Source organism: Rissa tridactyla, chromosome 7 (genome assembly GCF_028500815.1).
Source record: "Rissa tridactyla isolate bRisTri1 chromosome 7, bRisTri1.patW.cur.20221130, whole genome shotgun sequence".
Classification (NCBI taxonomy): Eukaryota; Metazoa; Chordata; class Aves; order Charadriiformes; family Laridae; genus Rissa; species Rissa tridactyla.
In genome coordinates this window covers 30,947,143-30,964,022 of record NC_071472.1, presented here as the reverse complement: position 1 = coordinate 30,964,022, position 16,880 = coordinate 30,947,143, and the positions used below count along the sequence as shown (strand labels likewise).

The 16,880-nt window shown below is 41.2% G+C and overlaps 1 protein-coding gene across 4 annotated transcripts in view; it reads right to left on the bottom strand.

Moving 5' to 3' along the window:
- Positions 1-16,880, bottom strand: part of PARD3B (par-3 family cell polarity regulator beta) — a 426,608-nt gene that overhangs the window by 71,569 nt on the left and 338,159 nt on the right. For all 4 annotated transcript variants that reach the window (XM_054210091.1, XM_054210094.1, XM_054210092.1 and 1 more), the window contains one exon: positions 10,487-10,771. In XM_054210091.1, the coding sequence (XP_054066066.1) occupies positions 10,487-10,771 (285 nt within the window). The remainder of the gene's footprint in view (positions 1-10,486; positions 10,772-16,880) is intronic.

Genomic DNA, 16,880 nt, shown 5'->3' with positions numbered 1-16,880 from the left:
GTGTACTAACAATCAATAACAATTAGGAACAGGTTTATTGCTGTGATGCTGTTCCCCAACCCTCCTCCACAACCTCACACCCCTTTGTCACGTTATGGAGGTATCTGCAGATATGTAAAGCAGGGGCTCCGGCCGCAGAAGGCCTCCTCTGTCATTAACTGAGAGCAGAGCAGAAGCAATCCAGGTCCCCTGGTTAGCAGCACGCTTATGGCATACAAGTGCTCAATTAAAACAGTCCTTTCAGACAATTATTGAGCATTATGGTGGCTCAGGCATAGAAAATAGTTGCCCTCTCCCCACCTTGTCACAAGACAGACCACGTTTTGAACGTGTTTTCATCCCTCTGAAAGAGCATTGCTGCTTACTTTGCAATTGCCAGGCCATGTACAACACTTGCATTAGAAACATGTTCTATGCTTAAACTTACAGGCCAGACTCAAAATAATTGTTTTCCATGCATTTTATGTAAATACCATAATGATCATTTGCGGTTGATTCCCATTTACAAGGTAACAACCATATCCAGGACTAAGTAGGCATCAAAGCCTAAGGGCAGAAGTGTTTATAACAGATAAACTCCACAGCTGAAGGATATGTTCCAGCTAATACTGTTTTGAGAAGAAATGCCCCTAAGATACTATTATGCTGAAAAATTTTATTTAAGATTAAAATTTTAAGTGAATGAAGAAATTAAACCATAAACATGGGTCAAAGACTCAATGATAAGATGTTTGAAATGTTAAAACATTAGTTGGCTCTTTCTCATTTCTCCTCAATGCTTCCAAGTCACCGGAGGGAAGGGGCTTATATCCTCCCAGAGTGCAGATTCAGCAGAGCACTGTGACACTGCAAAACTGTCACACTGACCTACTGGTACACGATTAGGAAACTGGAGAGAAACAAGAAGGGGGGAAAAAAAGTTAAGAGAGCATTTATTGCTCTACAAGTATGTTTTATTTTATTTCATTTTTCTAGCAGTATCTCACACTCACTCCTCTTGCATCTTTTTTTTATCATGAGGTTTTTTTTTTTGTTTTTCTCCACCTCAGCTTGGTGGACTGAAAAAGTGAAGGCAGCTACCTGTTTTGCAGGCAACTGAAGAGTACAAAATCTTTCATGCAACCACTCTCCACTGCTCTCTAAAAATGGCCTCCAAACATCAAGGACAAGTTAGTGATAAAAAAAGATAACCAGTGTGGTTATCTGAAGCAACATGATTTTCTCACACCCTTCTGTCCTAATGAAAGACCTCACTTTCTCTCTGATGCAGGCCACAATGTAGTTTAAGACAAGTTATTTATTTCATTTGCTATAACAGTCTAACATCACTCTCCACAAAATAGTCACAATTCTCTTAGACCATCCCAAGATCAATACCAATACCTTGATCGATATCAACAAATGCTTTGCTGCTGCATGGCCTGCCAGAGAAACTGCTCCTTAGCTACATTACACGTGGACTCCATACGGTGCGAGGTCTCCTTGTGGGGATGTAAGGACAGTCACAGAGGTTGAGAGTATATACCAACTTAACTACATCAGAAGACTTGAGCTGATGAAACAATAAACTATTTCTTGGCTTACTATGACCCCTTGGATTACTGTCTGTGTCAGTGGACTTGTGATCATGGATTGAAAAATAGCACGTTTTAGAGTTTGTCATTGACTGTATGCTCTGCACAGCTGTCAGACAATAATCACAATTATTCTCTTTTTATTCAGCATCCTGTTGCCTATTAAGCCATTTCTATCACATCTTGTCAGTCCTCCCAATATTTTTGCTAGCACAATATTGAGTGATTTTCAGCTTTTCAAAAAACATCCATTCTTACCGTTTTCTGCTGACCAAAAGATCTGGTTCATGCTTCTGCCTACACTTGCTGCCAGCAATGCAGCTTACGAGGTGCTTGGGTAACCTTTCACCACTGGCATCTTGACACAAGCAGGGAGCAAGGTTCCTGGACTCCTTTTAGGAGCAGCTGTTTTATCCTGCTGTTGGATGCATGAACCCTCCATGAGAAGGTTCCCATCAACTCATTCTGAGGTCAGATCTGTGGCCCTGTTAGATCTTTTGTATCTTATTATGTTGAAAGTTAAGTCACTCAGTGGAACAAAAGAATTACGATTAGCAGAAAAATCTTAAAGATCTGCCAGTGTAAATCCCTGCAGAATAATCAGTGTAAAAACAATCTTTTCGGAATATGTCAAGAATTCCCTACATCTTACAGGTGCATAGAGATGACAACGGTTAAGCTGTATCAGTACCATACAGATCTAAGCACTTTGCCGGGGCAAGAGCAGTCATGCTGGAAAACCCTACCAGAGTTACTGCATTGTTCCTGGTGGCAGCAAAACCTGGCAATGCTGGTAGGTCTGCGGTGTGCCCCATGGTTCCCTGTGCTGCAGTCATCTCAACTGGTGTAACAACAAATTCCTGGTGAACTGAGAAAACCAACTGACTGTTTATTTGGAGAACGTATGAGAAACTGGGGGATGTCACTTGAAGGCTCTCAGGACTCCGGCTCCTCACTGCTTAATGAGGTCAGGGGCTGGGGATTGTTCTACCTGTAGCTCAGAAGAACCTGTTAGCACAGGTCCCGCTGACCTTGGATAACATCAAACAGAAGTGAAGAACACTGTGAAAACATTTCTCATGGCTCCACTCAGTCTATGTCCATTTTTCCTGTCACAACTAAGAGTTGCTTCTTTATCCTTATTAGACAGGTATCACTGCTGTCTTGCCTGGAATTACTCAGCATTTTGAAGCAGTCTGGTGATAGCCCTTTTCTCCCCTCTCCTGCAAACTTAACCCTTTGTCCATTACTTTAAGATTTCTGGGAAAGGATGCTTTGTCTCCCAACAAACTTGGACTATTTTTTAAAAATAGCTTGACCAGAAGCCACTAATTTAGCTCAACAAAGTGAAAAGTCAGGACAGAGCTTGCTGTGAACTCATGTCACCACCTGGAGTCTGAACATACAGATGCTCATACATGTGAGCTGGTCTACGCTCCTCATGTCCAACCTCTTCCACCTCCAAAAAACACAGATTCTTAGTATGTACAGACTTAAAAGTCTAGCACAACCAAATCCCATACCCTCACCTGGTGGTCAGTTTTTCTATACCAAGATTATCTCTACAATGAAAGAAAGAATCCCTTTCTTCCATTTAACTAGTAGCACCTAGGAAAGAGGAGTTTTTTGAAAGCCCTGGTTATGGATAGAGTGCGATCTCCCTGAGGTCAGCACTGACACTGGGCTACACGGCAAAGCCTGCACAAGGCCAAGTCACCAGGCCTTTCTCTGGAATACTTGTGTATCCAGAAGCTGGGAGGTGGTAAAGTGAAATGACTACGTTGGGAAGCTGAGGGAAAACCAGCAGATAGTTAACAAAAAGATTGGGAACTGGGCTGAGAGAAAGGGAAAACAAAAGAAAAACAAACAGTTTCTTGGCAAAGGACTTGCTGGAAGGACAAGCCTCACAACTGTGAGCAGCATAATGACCTTCTGCTTGTTGTTTCTTCAATCAGGGAAATGGGACTAGGTTAACATTTATCATTTAACCAGAACTGCAGTGCAGAATAAACCTGACTGAAAACACACCTTTTTTCTTCTTTTTTTTTTTCTTTTTTCTTAGCTAGAGCAACTCTGCAAGGCTAACAATGGGGCCAAAGAGACTCATTCTGACAGAAGACAACCAGGAGCAATGAAAAGCTGGGCATTTTGAAAACCCTAAAGTGTATGAAAGAGAACGGACTACTGAAAAGTAGTGGGAAAACAGAACCACACCAGATTTAACCAGGTCCCTTACACTTTAATTAAAATAAGACTTAGCAATTTTATTTCAGATTACCAAATTCTCACAGGAAGTGCATTTCTCTGTCTGTACTGCTACCAGACAACTGCTAATTAGGAAGAAAATACACAAAGCTACATCCATCCATAATGTGTATCCAGTAAGGTGGATTTCCTTGTTCGAGGAAAATATCCTAGTTACATTGCTTGCCTGCTAAATGGAAATACCACATGCTATTAGGGTTTGCACTTTAAGTATGGAAGTGACTGGCCTATAAACAAGATTTTAACAGCTTCTCTTTTGAACAACTCTGACTGTTTAATTAATCTTCAGCCATTAACCATTCATTTAAAATGCCACTTACGAAATCTTAATTTTGCACATTATCAGCTGGTTCACAAATAGCTATCTATGAGCAGAAGTGTAATGATCTTCCTCTCTCTCTCTTGGAGCTTACCAGCCTTATAGTCATTTCTGGCTTCTTAATTAACCGCACACACATATTAGCATTTAAAATTAAATGCTGTTTTGTTAAAAAAATATCGTGCAGAGAAAAGTTAATACATACACACATTATTCTGGTGCTGATTAAAGGGGCAAGTATGAGCTTTTGGTCAAACAACATCCTGCATAAAGACAGGATTTAGCATCTCTTGCTCACACTAGGAAATACACTATGGCAGGAACACATGCAAGGCCATATGATTTCATTCCAGCTGCATGGACGATCTCATTTTGTCTTTATTTGTATATTTAAGAGGCTGACAACACCACCTGCATTTCACTCTGTATCCTCTGGTATGGTCTCATCTTCCAGTAACAGACCTGCTCTTTCTCCAGGGACCTATCTTTTGCATTTGCATCCAAACGACTGAAAAAATGGGACATTACCAATAAATAGGCAAAATTAACGTAAAATAATTCCATGCAATAATATATCACATAAGAAAAGACAGGGCTGGAGGGGAAAAAAACCAACCACCCAACCCTGAATGCATATGAATGCTGAACACAGCTGCCAAAACTCAGGCTCACCAGCATCTGCAGCAGGACAGTCACAAGGGAGTTGTGGGAGAGCAGTATATAAAATTTTACACATCTGTCAATAAGTGAGGTGATCCAAATGCAAACCCTAGCAGGCAGGATGCACGCAGGCAGATTTGTGACTATTCCTGACAGAATTTATTTCTGCTGAAGAATGCATGGCCTCGAACAAGCATGCACACATTACATGGCAGTGGCTGCTCTGCTCTGGTTAAAGTCTGACAACATCCTTCTGTTTAGACACGCTCTAAAATGCTCAGGGTCACCTGAGTTCCATGAAATCCGGGGTTTCCATGAGAAGCAAACGATAGGGCTAGGGTCCCAAAGTTGGAAGGATCTGGATGAGGAGTTCCTGGGAAATAGTACTTTGAACTCTATCTATAAAGTAGTTTTTCTTGACTTTTTTCCCCCATATAGGCAGGAAATAAAACCAAGGCTCATTTAAATGTGTCCCAGGAGGTCCAGGTACTCAACATTTTCCCTAGTTAGCATAGTGAGTATGCAGTACCCATTCGTCCTTTCTGAGGAAGAAAACCTCAGAAAGGATAAACAGTATCAGGAAACAAAAAACGCAGTACAAGTATAACTCCAGTGGCACTACCTACACTTCTGTTCCACAGGAATTTCTGGACTGCCCTGCTCCCATGAGCAGGACACCTCTACTGAGGGCCACCAGGAACCACCGAACCTCTGCTGTGCTTGCCAATGCCAGTTCAAATTTAACTGTTGTCAGAAATGTATCGGCCAGGAAGGACAGTGAACTGCCAAAGTTAAGTTTCGGTTTAACATTATGGGGAACAGTGCCCAGATCGCAGCCAAAGGTTCAGAAGACCCTGCGGTACCTTTCAGAAAAAATAAATTCCAGAGGTAAGGGAGTCAAAGACAGTCCCAGGAGGTACTGGATAGTAAAGGACAGGGAAACAGCGTAGATGATTTTAGGACACCAAGCAGAAGAGGCTATGTGGCAAGAGAGAGCGCATGGCTTCCTCATACTTGTCATGCTTTGTAAATCAAAATATTTCAATGCATAGTCATAATTCTATTTCCAGTGTAAGACAAGGTATAGTGGCAAAGGGTACGTAGATACCGCACAGCCTCATTCAATTTCTACCTTGCCTCCACACCATCCATCTTAAAAGAATAACCATTCCTCAGTAAAGGACCATCCACTCCTAGGGCAGCGGATTGCTTTTTTGCTATTCAGTGACAAAAGGTGTTGTAGATGGATGCACAGTGAGCGATGCCAACTGCACTTTGTTCTGAGAACAGTCAATTTCTGGCTGACTAGAAATATAGGACTAAGTAACATACCTGGGCAACCCTAACTTGTCCTTTTTGAACAAAGCGTTTTCTGTGCAGCTCTGGATTCCTACAGCCTTTGATTGAGCAGGACGGCAATGACCTACACCTGCCCAAAAGACAAGTGTTTATCCTGCTTTTTTAGTTAAAAATGCTCCCTTTGCTAAATTTCAAACCTCCAGACCCTTCTTACCGTCCTCTCAGGCTTACACATAGCTTACGCGTGCCATTTGGTTTCTCAGGACACGCACAGCAATTTTTTCCTTTGATCTTTTGCAGGGAGAGGCAAACTGCTCAATGTCTTGCCCCTCTCTCTCATGACTCCGGCCAGCTCTGAGGGTGGGACGCGAGGGGCAGAGTTAGGGTCACAAAGAGGTATGGCTTTCATTTCCTCGTTTTCAACTTTGTATGCTGCTAGATTGAACATTCTGGAAGAGTGCAAGTTTCCATAAGGAAACTTTCACTCTGAAATAAGGAAGATCCATTTTTCAATTAATTAACTAACATTGTAAAGTATAAGATCTTGCACAGTGGGATCCAGTATAGCATCTCCAAAAACACAAAGCTGGATCAGACTGGGGCTTTGGGCTCTACTCCTATGTAATAAAAAAGTGTTGGGGTTTTTATTAGTATTTTTAAAAATATGCACCAAGATACAGCTCTGAATCTATTCTTACTAAACAAAGGAAATCTGTATTCATTTTTGTCAGACCAGCACTTTGAAATTCCCCAAGATAAGACACATAAATAAATGAAGAATTATACTTGGCAATGAGTTTGGCATCAGACTTTAAACGTTTCATAGTTCTGGGCTGAGGAAATAAGTCGAGCAAAGTCTCTAGAACCTTTCTGGAGATGTACTCGGGGTGTTTGGATATACTTGACAGCACCATGTTTAAGGGAGGAAAAAAGAGGAAATTGCTTATTCGAAACGTGAGAAAGGGTTGCACCATGTGACATGCCTGACATTTAAGTGATAATAGCGTTGTGCATATGCTCTTTTGGCTTTGGTCTGACACCTAAACTCTGCCATGGTGCAACTTAGCACTGTCATGGTACAGCCTTGATGACTAAACTCGGAGTGATGTGACTTACCACCCGTTTCGGGAACATATGGGCCACAGATCACCCAGCCCCTGCCACAGGCTGGGGAAACGTACAGCAGCTCAGCAAAGACCCTGCGAGTTCCCCAGCTGCACAAGGTGGCTGTGCAGGCTGCACCATCCTTTGGGATGTCATTTGCATTACAGAAAATTGTGGCTAATTAGAAATAAACAGAAAAATGCTTGATTTACAAAGAAATGTGTGATTTTGCCAGCTGATTTTTTTTCACTCTCTTTAACTTAACATTCACAGAATACACTGATCATGCTAATGCTTTCGCAATATTCATTAATAAGGACAATTTACATTTATATAGCACCTCTCTTAGTTAAGAATTCCAAAGCTTTCAGCAAAATATACACAAAAAATTACATCTATTTCACTGAATATAGTCATCGTCGGAATGAAAATCAACAATTGTGAAGCAGTGCAGAAGAACGTTACACAACAGTTGCAAATAAGACACAAAGCAAACACCCAAAAACCAAAAAAGCAAAAAAAACCCCTGAGCTGCCGGATGCAAGTGTAGGTAAAGGGGACGTTAGTATGCGAACAGCAATGTGAAGCAGGTCTGTGTGTGCCCTGAGGAGCAGTGCTCGGAGCAGCAGACATACTTCATAACGATTAAAGCAACAGACTTCATACATGTGCAGCCTCTTGCTTTTCTGCATAGGGAGATTCTCAGTTTAAACTGCGAATCTACTGAGAAGAATGAACCAGGAACACTAGGTGGATTCTGGTGATGTGAAAAGGGAAGGTAAGCGTACACATATCGTGAACAGCACTTATCTGGCCACTACGCTTACTTTACAAATGCCGTCCTAATTTTAAAAGGCATTAATTATGCCAATACATTGCTCTGCAAAAAATAAAATAAAATAAAAATGCACTTCTTGTTTCAAATGATGAGTTTTAATTCTCTACCATAATGATGCATAACTGGAATTCCCAGACTGAAATGAAATAATCTATTCTCTCTGTGTTCAAATCCCCTTTCTATCCCCAAACCCATTTACTTTAGTCACTGATCAAGCTGCACACACTATATTACAAGTTGAGAGTCAGAGGTGGGAGAAAAAGCCATCCATCTAAAGTAAAAATAATAGCAAAACTTTGAGAGAGAGCATGCATGCATTAGCAAGACCAAAGCATGAGCTATTACATGACAAATGTGTTGATAAATGTTCAGCCCTGCAAACACAAAATAACTTTGGTTTGGCTAATAAGCATCCATTATAGCCCTTTCCCATCATTTTGAGGCAGACAAGGTAGTTTTCATACTTGACCCTTGAAAGCAGATTTGGTTTTGTAATTAACATGTTATCCAGGCATTTTTCTTCTCACATCTCTTTCTCCTTCCAGTACTCTCCCTCTAGCACAGATAGATTTTCTTGCCTGAAGTTGCCACTATATTCAACAACTGCTGGCTGAGACCTCACGACCCACTGCATAAATTCACATAAAATTATTCACATTTGGCACATTTTCTCCTGGCAAATAACAACAACCTTTTTGTCTCTGAGACAAAGGAGAGAAAGATTTTTAAAAGGAACAAAGGCAGCCTAATAAGAATCCCACATTTCCTATTTTTTCCTAATCTGGTTAAACAGCCTCTACAAGCCTGAAAAATTCAACAAAGTGAAGTTGTTGTGGACTGTTTGTCTTTCAGTACCGAAACAACACAGATGGAACAGCCTCTCAGCATGACTTCTGATCACGGGCTCAGATATGAGGTAACTTTTCTTGCCTGATAGATGTTCTGGTTTTAGCTTCTCACTGAGTTATTGTGCTATCATGCCATTACAGCTAAATCCACACTAAAATCCAGGATCCCAACACCGAATCCAAACCTGGTTGGGACTTCAGTCTTGTTCACATAGCAAGCCAAGAGTTCATTCAGTTTAGCTACAACCACAATAGAAGCAATCAAATACGAGACGCCAGAGAGAAAGGCTTGAGCATTTCTTTTTGCTGCATGGAAAAACAATGTAGGGACTACACTTCAAAAGTGAAAACATTCACCCTCTTCACCCTTATGCAGTAGAAGAGTTAATAATATGGAAGAAGAAAATTAGCAACGTTATTATGTTTGGAAAGATCTTTACCATACTGTATTTAGGTGAAAAAGAGAGATACTTGGCCCATTCCCTGCTACAAACTTAGATTTATGTCAGAAGTGTTTTATTACTATTTATAACAATGACTCAGTAGACTTTTTAAAGTACTATGATGCCACAAACTGAAAACACTCCTCTATCTGTGCTCGCATATTTCTCCAAAACTAACGAGTGTGGTATCAAATAGCACAGATTGAGGCTATGTGGAGACACTACAGATTGTAACATGAACTCAAAGCATGAACAATTCCTCAAGTCCCCCATGTCTTACTCTGTCAGCTCTTCTTTTCACGTAGACGTGTGTATCTTGCCTACAGACTCATATGTTGGTTTGAAAAACCCAACATCGATATATTAACACCATGATGGTAATGAAGTCTTACATTCTTTTAGCCCCCAAATTCCAGAATCAACCAGTTTTAAAATCATCATAATGGTGGCTACATCATCAACTCAAAGGAATTTCTGTTTTCTTTTTAACCCAGGGAAAAACTTGACCATCTTTCTTTAATGCTATCAACCTGGAAGCTTGACAGTAAGGATTAAAAATTGCTCTTTCCTTCCCACTTGGTTATTGGAAAGACTATGAAAGGCAATCAGTCTTGTGAAGCCACACTTCACAGTCTGCATAAAAATGCCATGATTCCCAGTCCTCCCCCCAACCTAATTGAAAGTGCATAATATCACACAGCTAGGGAAAACTAAACTGTAAACATATGCAATATATCATGCTATCATACAAAACCTGTTACTAATAAGCACTTGATGATCAGCAGGATCGAAAGGGATCTGAAAACAGAGATTATTTTTGCTGCAGGGTAAGAACTTTTCCCCATTGAAAGAGGGAAAAACACTCTCTCAGCAGTGCGGGAATTGGATTGGAGTCAGTTCATTCATTCTGTTTGTGAAATATGGACTTTTCTTTAATGATTTCTGTTTGACTGCTGCCTTGCTCAGATGCTTTGGGGGTACCGCTGCAGCAAATCATGGTTTTGGTTAAGAGGAAATCCATGACTTTCTAGTCAGTAAATACAGGGGTTTGGTGCATCTGAAGAGCCCCCCCGCCTAGTCCCAGGCTCCCTCCCCACCAAGCTATCATTGTTTGTAATGCCAGGTGGCAATATTACCTGTCACCGGGAGCCTGCGGGTAGTGCTGCTTGTTTATTTTTGCATACAGTCCTTCCAAATGCTCCCTCTCCATTGGTGCCGAAGGAGAATCACGTGGATATACAAAGGTTTCTGCCACTGCTGGTGATGATGGCCTGTATATGCTTGCTGCTGGATAAGCCTCTCGGAAGTGGTTTACTCTGGCATAATTTGGATCCACCTCATCATCATCAATGTCAGGTCCAGAATAATCGCTCAGGCCTCTCAGTTGCTTTTGCCGTAACTCCTGATGCTTTGCACCAATCCTAACAATGAAAAAGAAAGCACAAATAGACAGTTGGATCTGCCTCAACAGTGACCACAGACACTGATTCATCACAGAAATTTGGAGCACCATCCCCGAACCCAACTGTTTAGATCTTCCAGTACACTGTGAAACTGGTGCCAGATGCTGCATGCAGCAATTCTGTTCTTTACCTCCAGCAATCACCTTTGTAACCAATGTTGGTTGTCATTCTGATGAAAAAGATTAATGCTGGATATAGTGTGGCTTTTCACAAGCATGTATGCGCGTGTGCGTATGCATGAACACATACAGTTTTAATTCTACACCTATCCTCCACTTTGCAGTTAATATACCTAACACAATCCTGAAACTTTTTATCTAAATTAGCCAGTAAAATTGTTACTGCCCCTTGGTCACTTGACCCACCTAGATTCTCTTAAATACATTAACTTGTGAAAAGTGGATTAAATGTGAACATAAATGGAGAGATGGCACAGTTGTCTCAAATCAAAGGACCACAGTTAATTTGCTGAAGATTTAATTTTTTTAATTTATTTTATTTTGGCTACATAAATGTGGAAATCATGCCTTATTATATAGGGGATAGGGACAAAGTAAAACAGCAAAGAAATTAATAGAAACCTGACAGAGATGAATTGGAACATATAAGTGAATTAAAGACTATTACTGGCAGTACTCCACTGTGATAAAGCCTTAAGTGGTATTACAAAATGCTGCTGCTAATCAGGGCCATTGTGTAATCTCTTTGGAATAGTAAAACATATTCAGGTAAATTTCTAACTCAGCTGATATTCAATGATTCAACATTCATGCTGGAAGGAAAAAAAAACCCTATAGCAAGGCTTTGTGAGCACACAACTTCTGTTAACTGCTCAGCTACTCTTCAGCACAGTGTAATTAAATGCAGTGAGATGGATCTGGCAGAATGCTGACCACAGTACACGATAAACAGCATTTACAGAAAATAATGGAGCATGGAGGAAAAAACAAAGAATGGAAGACAGATACAGAGACGTGTTGCCTGACAGAAGTCAACATTTGCTGTTGACTGTATCTGAAGCATAGCAGCAGCGTAGAAAGAACAGTGTAATTTGTACCACAGGAGAGTAAGTAAGAAGGGTCTACGAGATTTGGTCACCCCAGTGAAGCGTAGGCCTCAGGACTCCACATAGTGAAAGAAGAAGATGTTCTAGAGAAAGTCTTTAAAAGGCATGGAGAAAAGAGTTCCCTAAAGAAACAGATGAGCACATTGGGAGCTTCCAGTCTGACGGACAGGAGCTATTAAATGCAGAATGGGATTTATACTGTTTATTTTATTAGAATTGTATCATCAAAACAAATGCTAATACTTTTCAAATAATTTGTAGCTAAAAAGGCTCACAAATAATTCTAATGACAACAATATGCCTTTCTACACACACACTTGAGTACATTAATATGTATCACGCATTTTTACCACTTGCACCGCTCCAGTAACTGTGCCAGGACGTATCTAGAAGTCGTGCTAGTTTGTAACACTTACAATGTAGTCGTACTTTACAGCGGGATACGCCTGAATGATACAGTCCTTGACAAGTAAAGGAGGTGCCCACTATCCGCTCTGCCTTTCCTCAGTGAAGATGACCTTTCTGCTCCCTAGTACTCGAATGCTGTGTGCCCCACCTCAAGTGCTGCGTGCAGTTTTGGGTGCCTCAATATAAGAAGAAATCAAAGTCTTAGAATGCGTCCAGAGGAGGTCCACCAAGATGGTGAAAGGCCTCAAGGGCAAGATTTAGGAGAAGTGGCCGAGGTCACTTGGTTTGTTCAGCTTGGAGAAGAAAAGGCCGAGGGGTGCCCCCATGGCAGTCTACACCTTCCCCAAGGGAAGGTGCTGATCTCTCTCTGGTGATCATCAGTAGGACGTGAGGAAATGGAATGAAGCTGTGTCATGAATTTCAGATTGGACATCAGGAAAAGGTTCTTCACTGAGAGGGTGTTTGGTGACTGGAACAGGCTCCCCAGAGAAGTGGTCACAGCACCAAGCCTCTCAGTTCAAGGAACGTCTAGATGATGCTCTTAGTTATATGGTTTAGTTTTAGGTAGTCCTGCAAGGAGCAGGGAGTTGGACTTGATGATCCTTCCAACTTGAGATATTCTATGATTCTATGAAATATTTTAATATAAAGACCATGTGAGAGAATAATATCTTCCTAACACACCACTTCTGCTTTCCTCAAGCTCCTGATCCCAGCCCAGATCGTTCATTTTCTTTGATTTTTCTTCAGGTATCATTAAAAATACACACAAGAACTTAATGTAATCTATTACAGTAGTTCTTGGAGATGAAAGGATAAGAAGAAATAAGCTACAATCCATCTATATCCTTAACACCTCTCAAGTTTCTACACTGAGGCTTCCAAAGAATTCCTAAGAATCTCTCCTTTTTTTTTCTTCCTGGAGTTTCTTTCCATGTACAACCACCACCTCCTCCCATAGCGACCTTCACTCCATTTCTCTTTTACTTCACGGTTTCATACCACACACATTCCCTGTTTTGAATTTGAATGGTGCCCCAGGTGAGGACGGGTGCTGTCCTCAAGTGCAACCTCACCCAGGGTAAGGCAGTACCTTGAAGAAGTTGCAGACTTCAAAATGACACAATTATGACTCTATCCACAAGGGAGATTTTATTGGAGGATCGTATGGAGGGCATAGTCTGGTGTCCATATGTGGTAAATTCCATTAGTAAGGCAGATAGTCTCTCTCATTTTACTGCCACTTGCAGTGGCTTAGCTGGCTGATGTGTTCTTGGGACAGCGAGAGTTTAATGGCATTTGCAGAACGATGAGACGTACAACTTATTCTTTGTAAAACTAATGGTGATAGTGGCGCAGACCTTGGTAGAAATCATGCTTTTATTCATAAAGCAATGGACAATGGCACGGGGACAAAGTCAACACTGAGGAGCTGTATATGAAAACAGAAATGAAAAAGCAGTGGTCAGCTCACTTTTCTATCTAAACCACAAACCATTGCTAGCAAATGAGTAATAATTAGAGAACAGCTGAAAGTGCGGAAAGCCTTTATCCTCCAAGGGTTTGTGAATAAAGATAAAAGAGAGATTATGCAGCACGGAGTGGTGGAGGGAGCCAGTCTGCCTGTGTCCGTGAGTGAAGCACCACATTCATCATTCGCATAAAGGAATTTGGGGCAAAGTTATCACTTGGCCCATTCATGTAAAAAACCAACCTTTTTAGGTGGCTCATCATCTGAGAGCACTTGTCGTACTACAAGGACAGGAGTAGATTTCCATTGCAAACAAGGCCTCAAACATCAATGAAGCAGGGAGGGAGGTCTACGCTGCTGTTCTCCATCTTTTATACATGCAGGCACTTCAAGAGAAACCCTCTTGCAGAAGGATTAATATTTTACATGTCCCACATGGGATTATGTCAGAAATGTAAAAACGAAGGCAGTATTTTTGTTTAAAACAAAAATCATGCAAGTAACTGTTAGCAACTGCACCCAATAACTGTCAGTTTGGTAGTAGTCCTTCCATCCAATTATCCTGCTCTTCTTCTACTAAAACGCATAAAGTACTTTGAGATTATTGCCGTCTTCCAGATAAACTCTGAAGAAGCACCGAATGTTCTTAAAAACCTGGGAAACTGTGGAGGGCTTCACCCTCAATTAGGGACCAAAAAAGCCCAAACACAGACTTCAGTGCAGGAATATACCATACGAGGTACAAGTTTCATGGCACACACAGGTCCATGTGGGATGATACAGGCAGAAAAATGGGAAGACACTGCATTTCAGGGAATGGTCTTGTCACACACCAGTGCGGAAGGCATGGCACACAGTCCTGAGAAGAGTCACAGCAGTTTCTCAGAAAATGATGAGCTATAATGTGCTTTGGACCAATACATCACCTGTCCCCATGGTATTTAAGACCTATTTGAAAGTAGTGCAGCACGGCAGCATCACGTGAATCTTGCTTTCATGTCTGACAGAGAGAGTAATTTGTCCTGCTATCAATACTGGTATATTCTGCACAACAAAAGCTGGAATTAGGTCACCACAATTTTCTTTTGTTCCAGTGAATAAGTCTAGTTTCTTCAACTTCTCCTTCTGACTGCAATCTTCAATCGCTGCCACTATTATAAGTCGAACCTGCTCAAGAACAATTATTTCCATTCTATATTATACGGACCAGTCAATACCAGGTTATGTGAAATTCTTCATGATCAATGTTTCATCTTTTCAATATGGCTATTATAATTGCATTAATATTTCTTGTTTCCTTTTTACTCTTCTCCAGAAACCTCAGTGATCAATGATCACTCAGCGATCACGGTGATTTGCTCAGTGATCTCTTTTTCATTTCAATCCAAATGTTCAAATTGGGATAGGGAAACAAACTATCAGATGGCTGGGTTTTTTTTCTTTCTATTTACCTGACCGTCCATGACTTCTCTTATGTTTTTCACCTTTGAAGTTTCTTCACATTTTTGTGAAGTTTTAAATATCATCACTGTATTTCAGCATCACGTTTTCACCCAGTTTTAAACCAATCTCTTCTATAGCACAGCCCAGTAGGTGCCCAGGAATTCTTTTACTGAGGTACAAAAAAATTAACTTGCTGTTCCTTCCATCAGTTCTGTAAATCTCTGCCAACCCTGCTAAGCAGGCTACTTCTGCTATAGCCATTTCTGCACCTACCTCTGCATTTCGCACTATCTGAAACAGCAGTGTCTTTACTCCCCATCACACACACAAAAAAATAAAAATCTTCCAAATCGACACAACTATCATAGCAACCGGCTTACAGTTATTACGAACAATTACTACGAGAGCGCCCCAAACTCGCAGCACAGGATGGGTCTGGTTAAACAACTGGTGCAAATTTGCAACAAAAGATAAAATGTCACTCAGCACCATGATGCTGGCAGTGAAACCAGAGATGAGGAGAGGCACAGGTCACCATCTGAACAATTTAGTGTAGCACTAAAGTTTCTACAAACTTCCTGATGAGGGAAAGGGAAGAGAAAAACTCACACAGAATGAAGGGAAGTTAGATATATTTCCTTTTGGGTATCCCATATCAATCCTGCTTGCTCTCTTCCGCCACCTGAACACCATGCTCTCCAGTTAAATCACTGCACGACAACTACATCAACTTCCCTTAGTGTGTTGCTGTAAAAACACAACCTTTGCACACAAGGAGCCAGAGGACAGGCAACAGAAGTGCCGTACGAAGCAATGCTCTTTTTTTTTTCCCTGTGACCTGTCTTTTTCTCAGTAGTATCCAAACACGTACCCTATCCTAATCTTTTCTGTTGCTTTTGAGACCCACCAGCTATCATGAGAACCTTTCTTTTAAACAAATAATTTCAGCAAAAGAATATTGTTTGATAAAACATATAACCTCAACAGAACTATAGGTAATATTTCCAAAACACGCTGCATCCCATTTTTGGAAGTCAAATGAGGACAGGTTCCTATATACCTAATGTACTTCTGGAAGCAGGACGTGGTATTTTGAAAATGCTTCTCTACACCTCACATACTGTTCAGTAGCACACCCCTGGAGCTATAAATCAAGGAAACGCTGTCATTTATCCTTCAAACAATCTTCCTATCTGACATATCCACACAAATCATATGTGGTGATTTTTCGTGCACTAACACATGGAAAGCTCCATAAACCCAGAGTGCAGCAGCCACAAAAGGGTTAACAGCCCAAATAGCTCCTTCCAGCTGCAGCTCAGACACACGATTGAGTTACTGTGGCTTAACAAGTTATTGTGTTTCTGCTGAGCTACTGTCAATGACCACATATGTATTCGCCGCCTGTGACAAACACAATGTAAAACGCTTTAGCCTGACATCAGTGACAGAGATACTGACAGGCAAAAGCTGGCTTAAAAGACTGCAGCGCACGCAGAGCGAGGCAGCTGCAGGAAGGGATATGGACCACCTCAAGAAAACTCCAGAAGAGCTGAGCAGAAGTGACTTTTGGAGCAGACCCAGAAACGCTTTTGGGAACGGAATGAGGGAGCTAGGAAAAGCGGTAAGAGATACTCCTCGTCTCTTGGCCCACCAGGTGGGAAGCTGGGTGGGTGGCT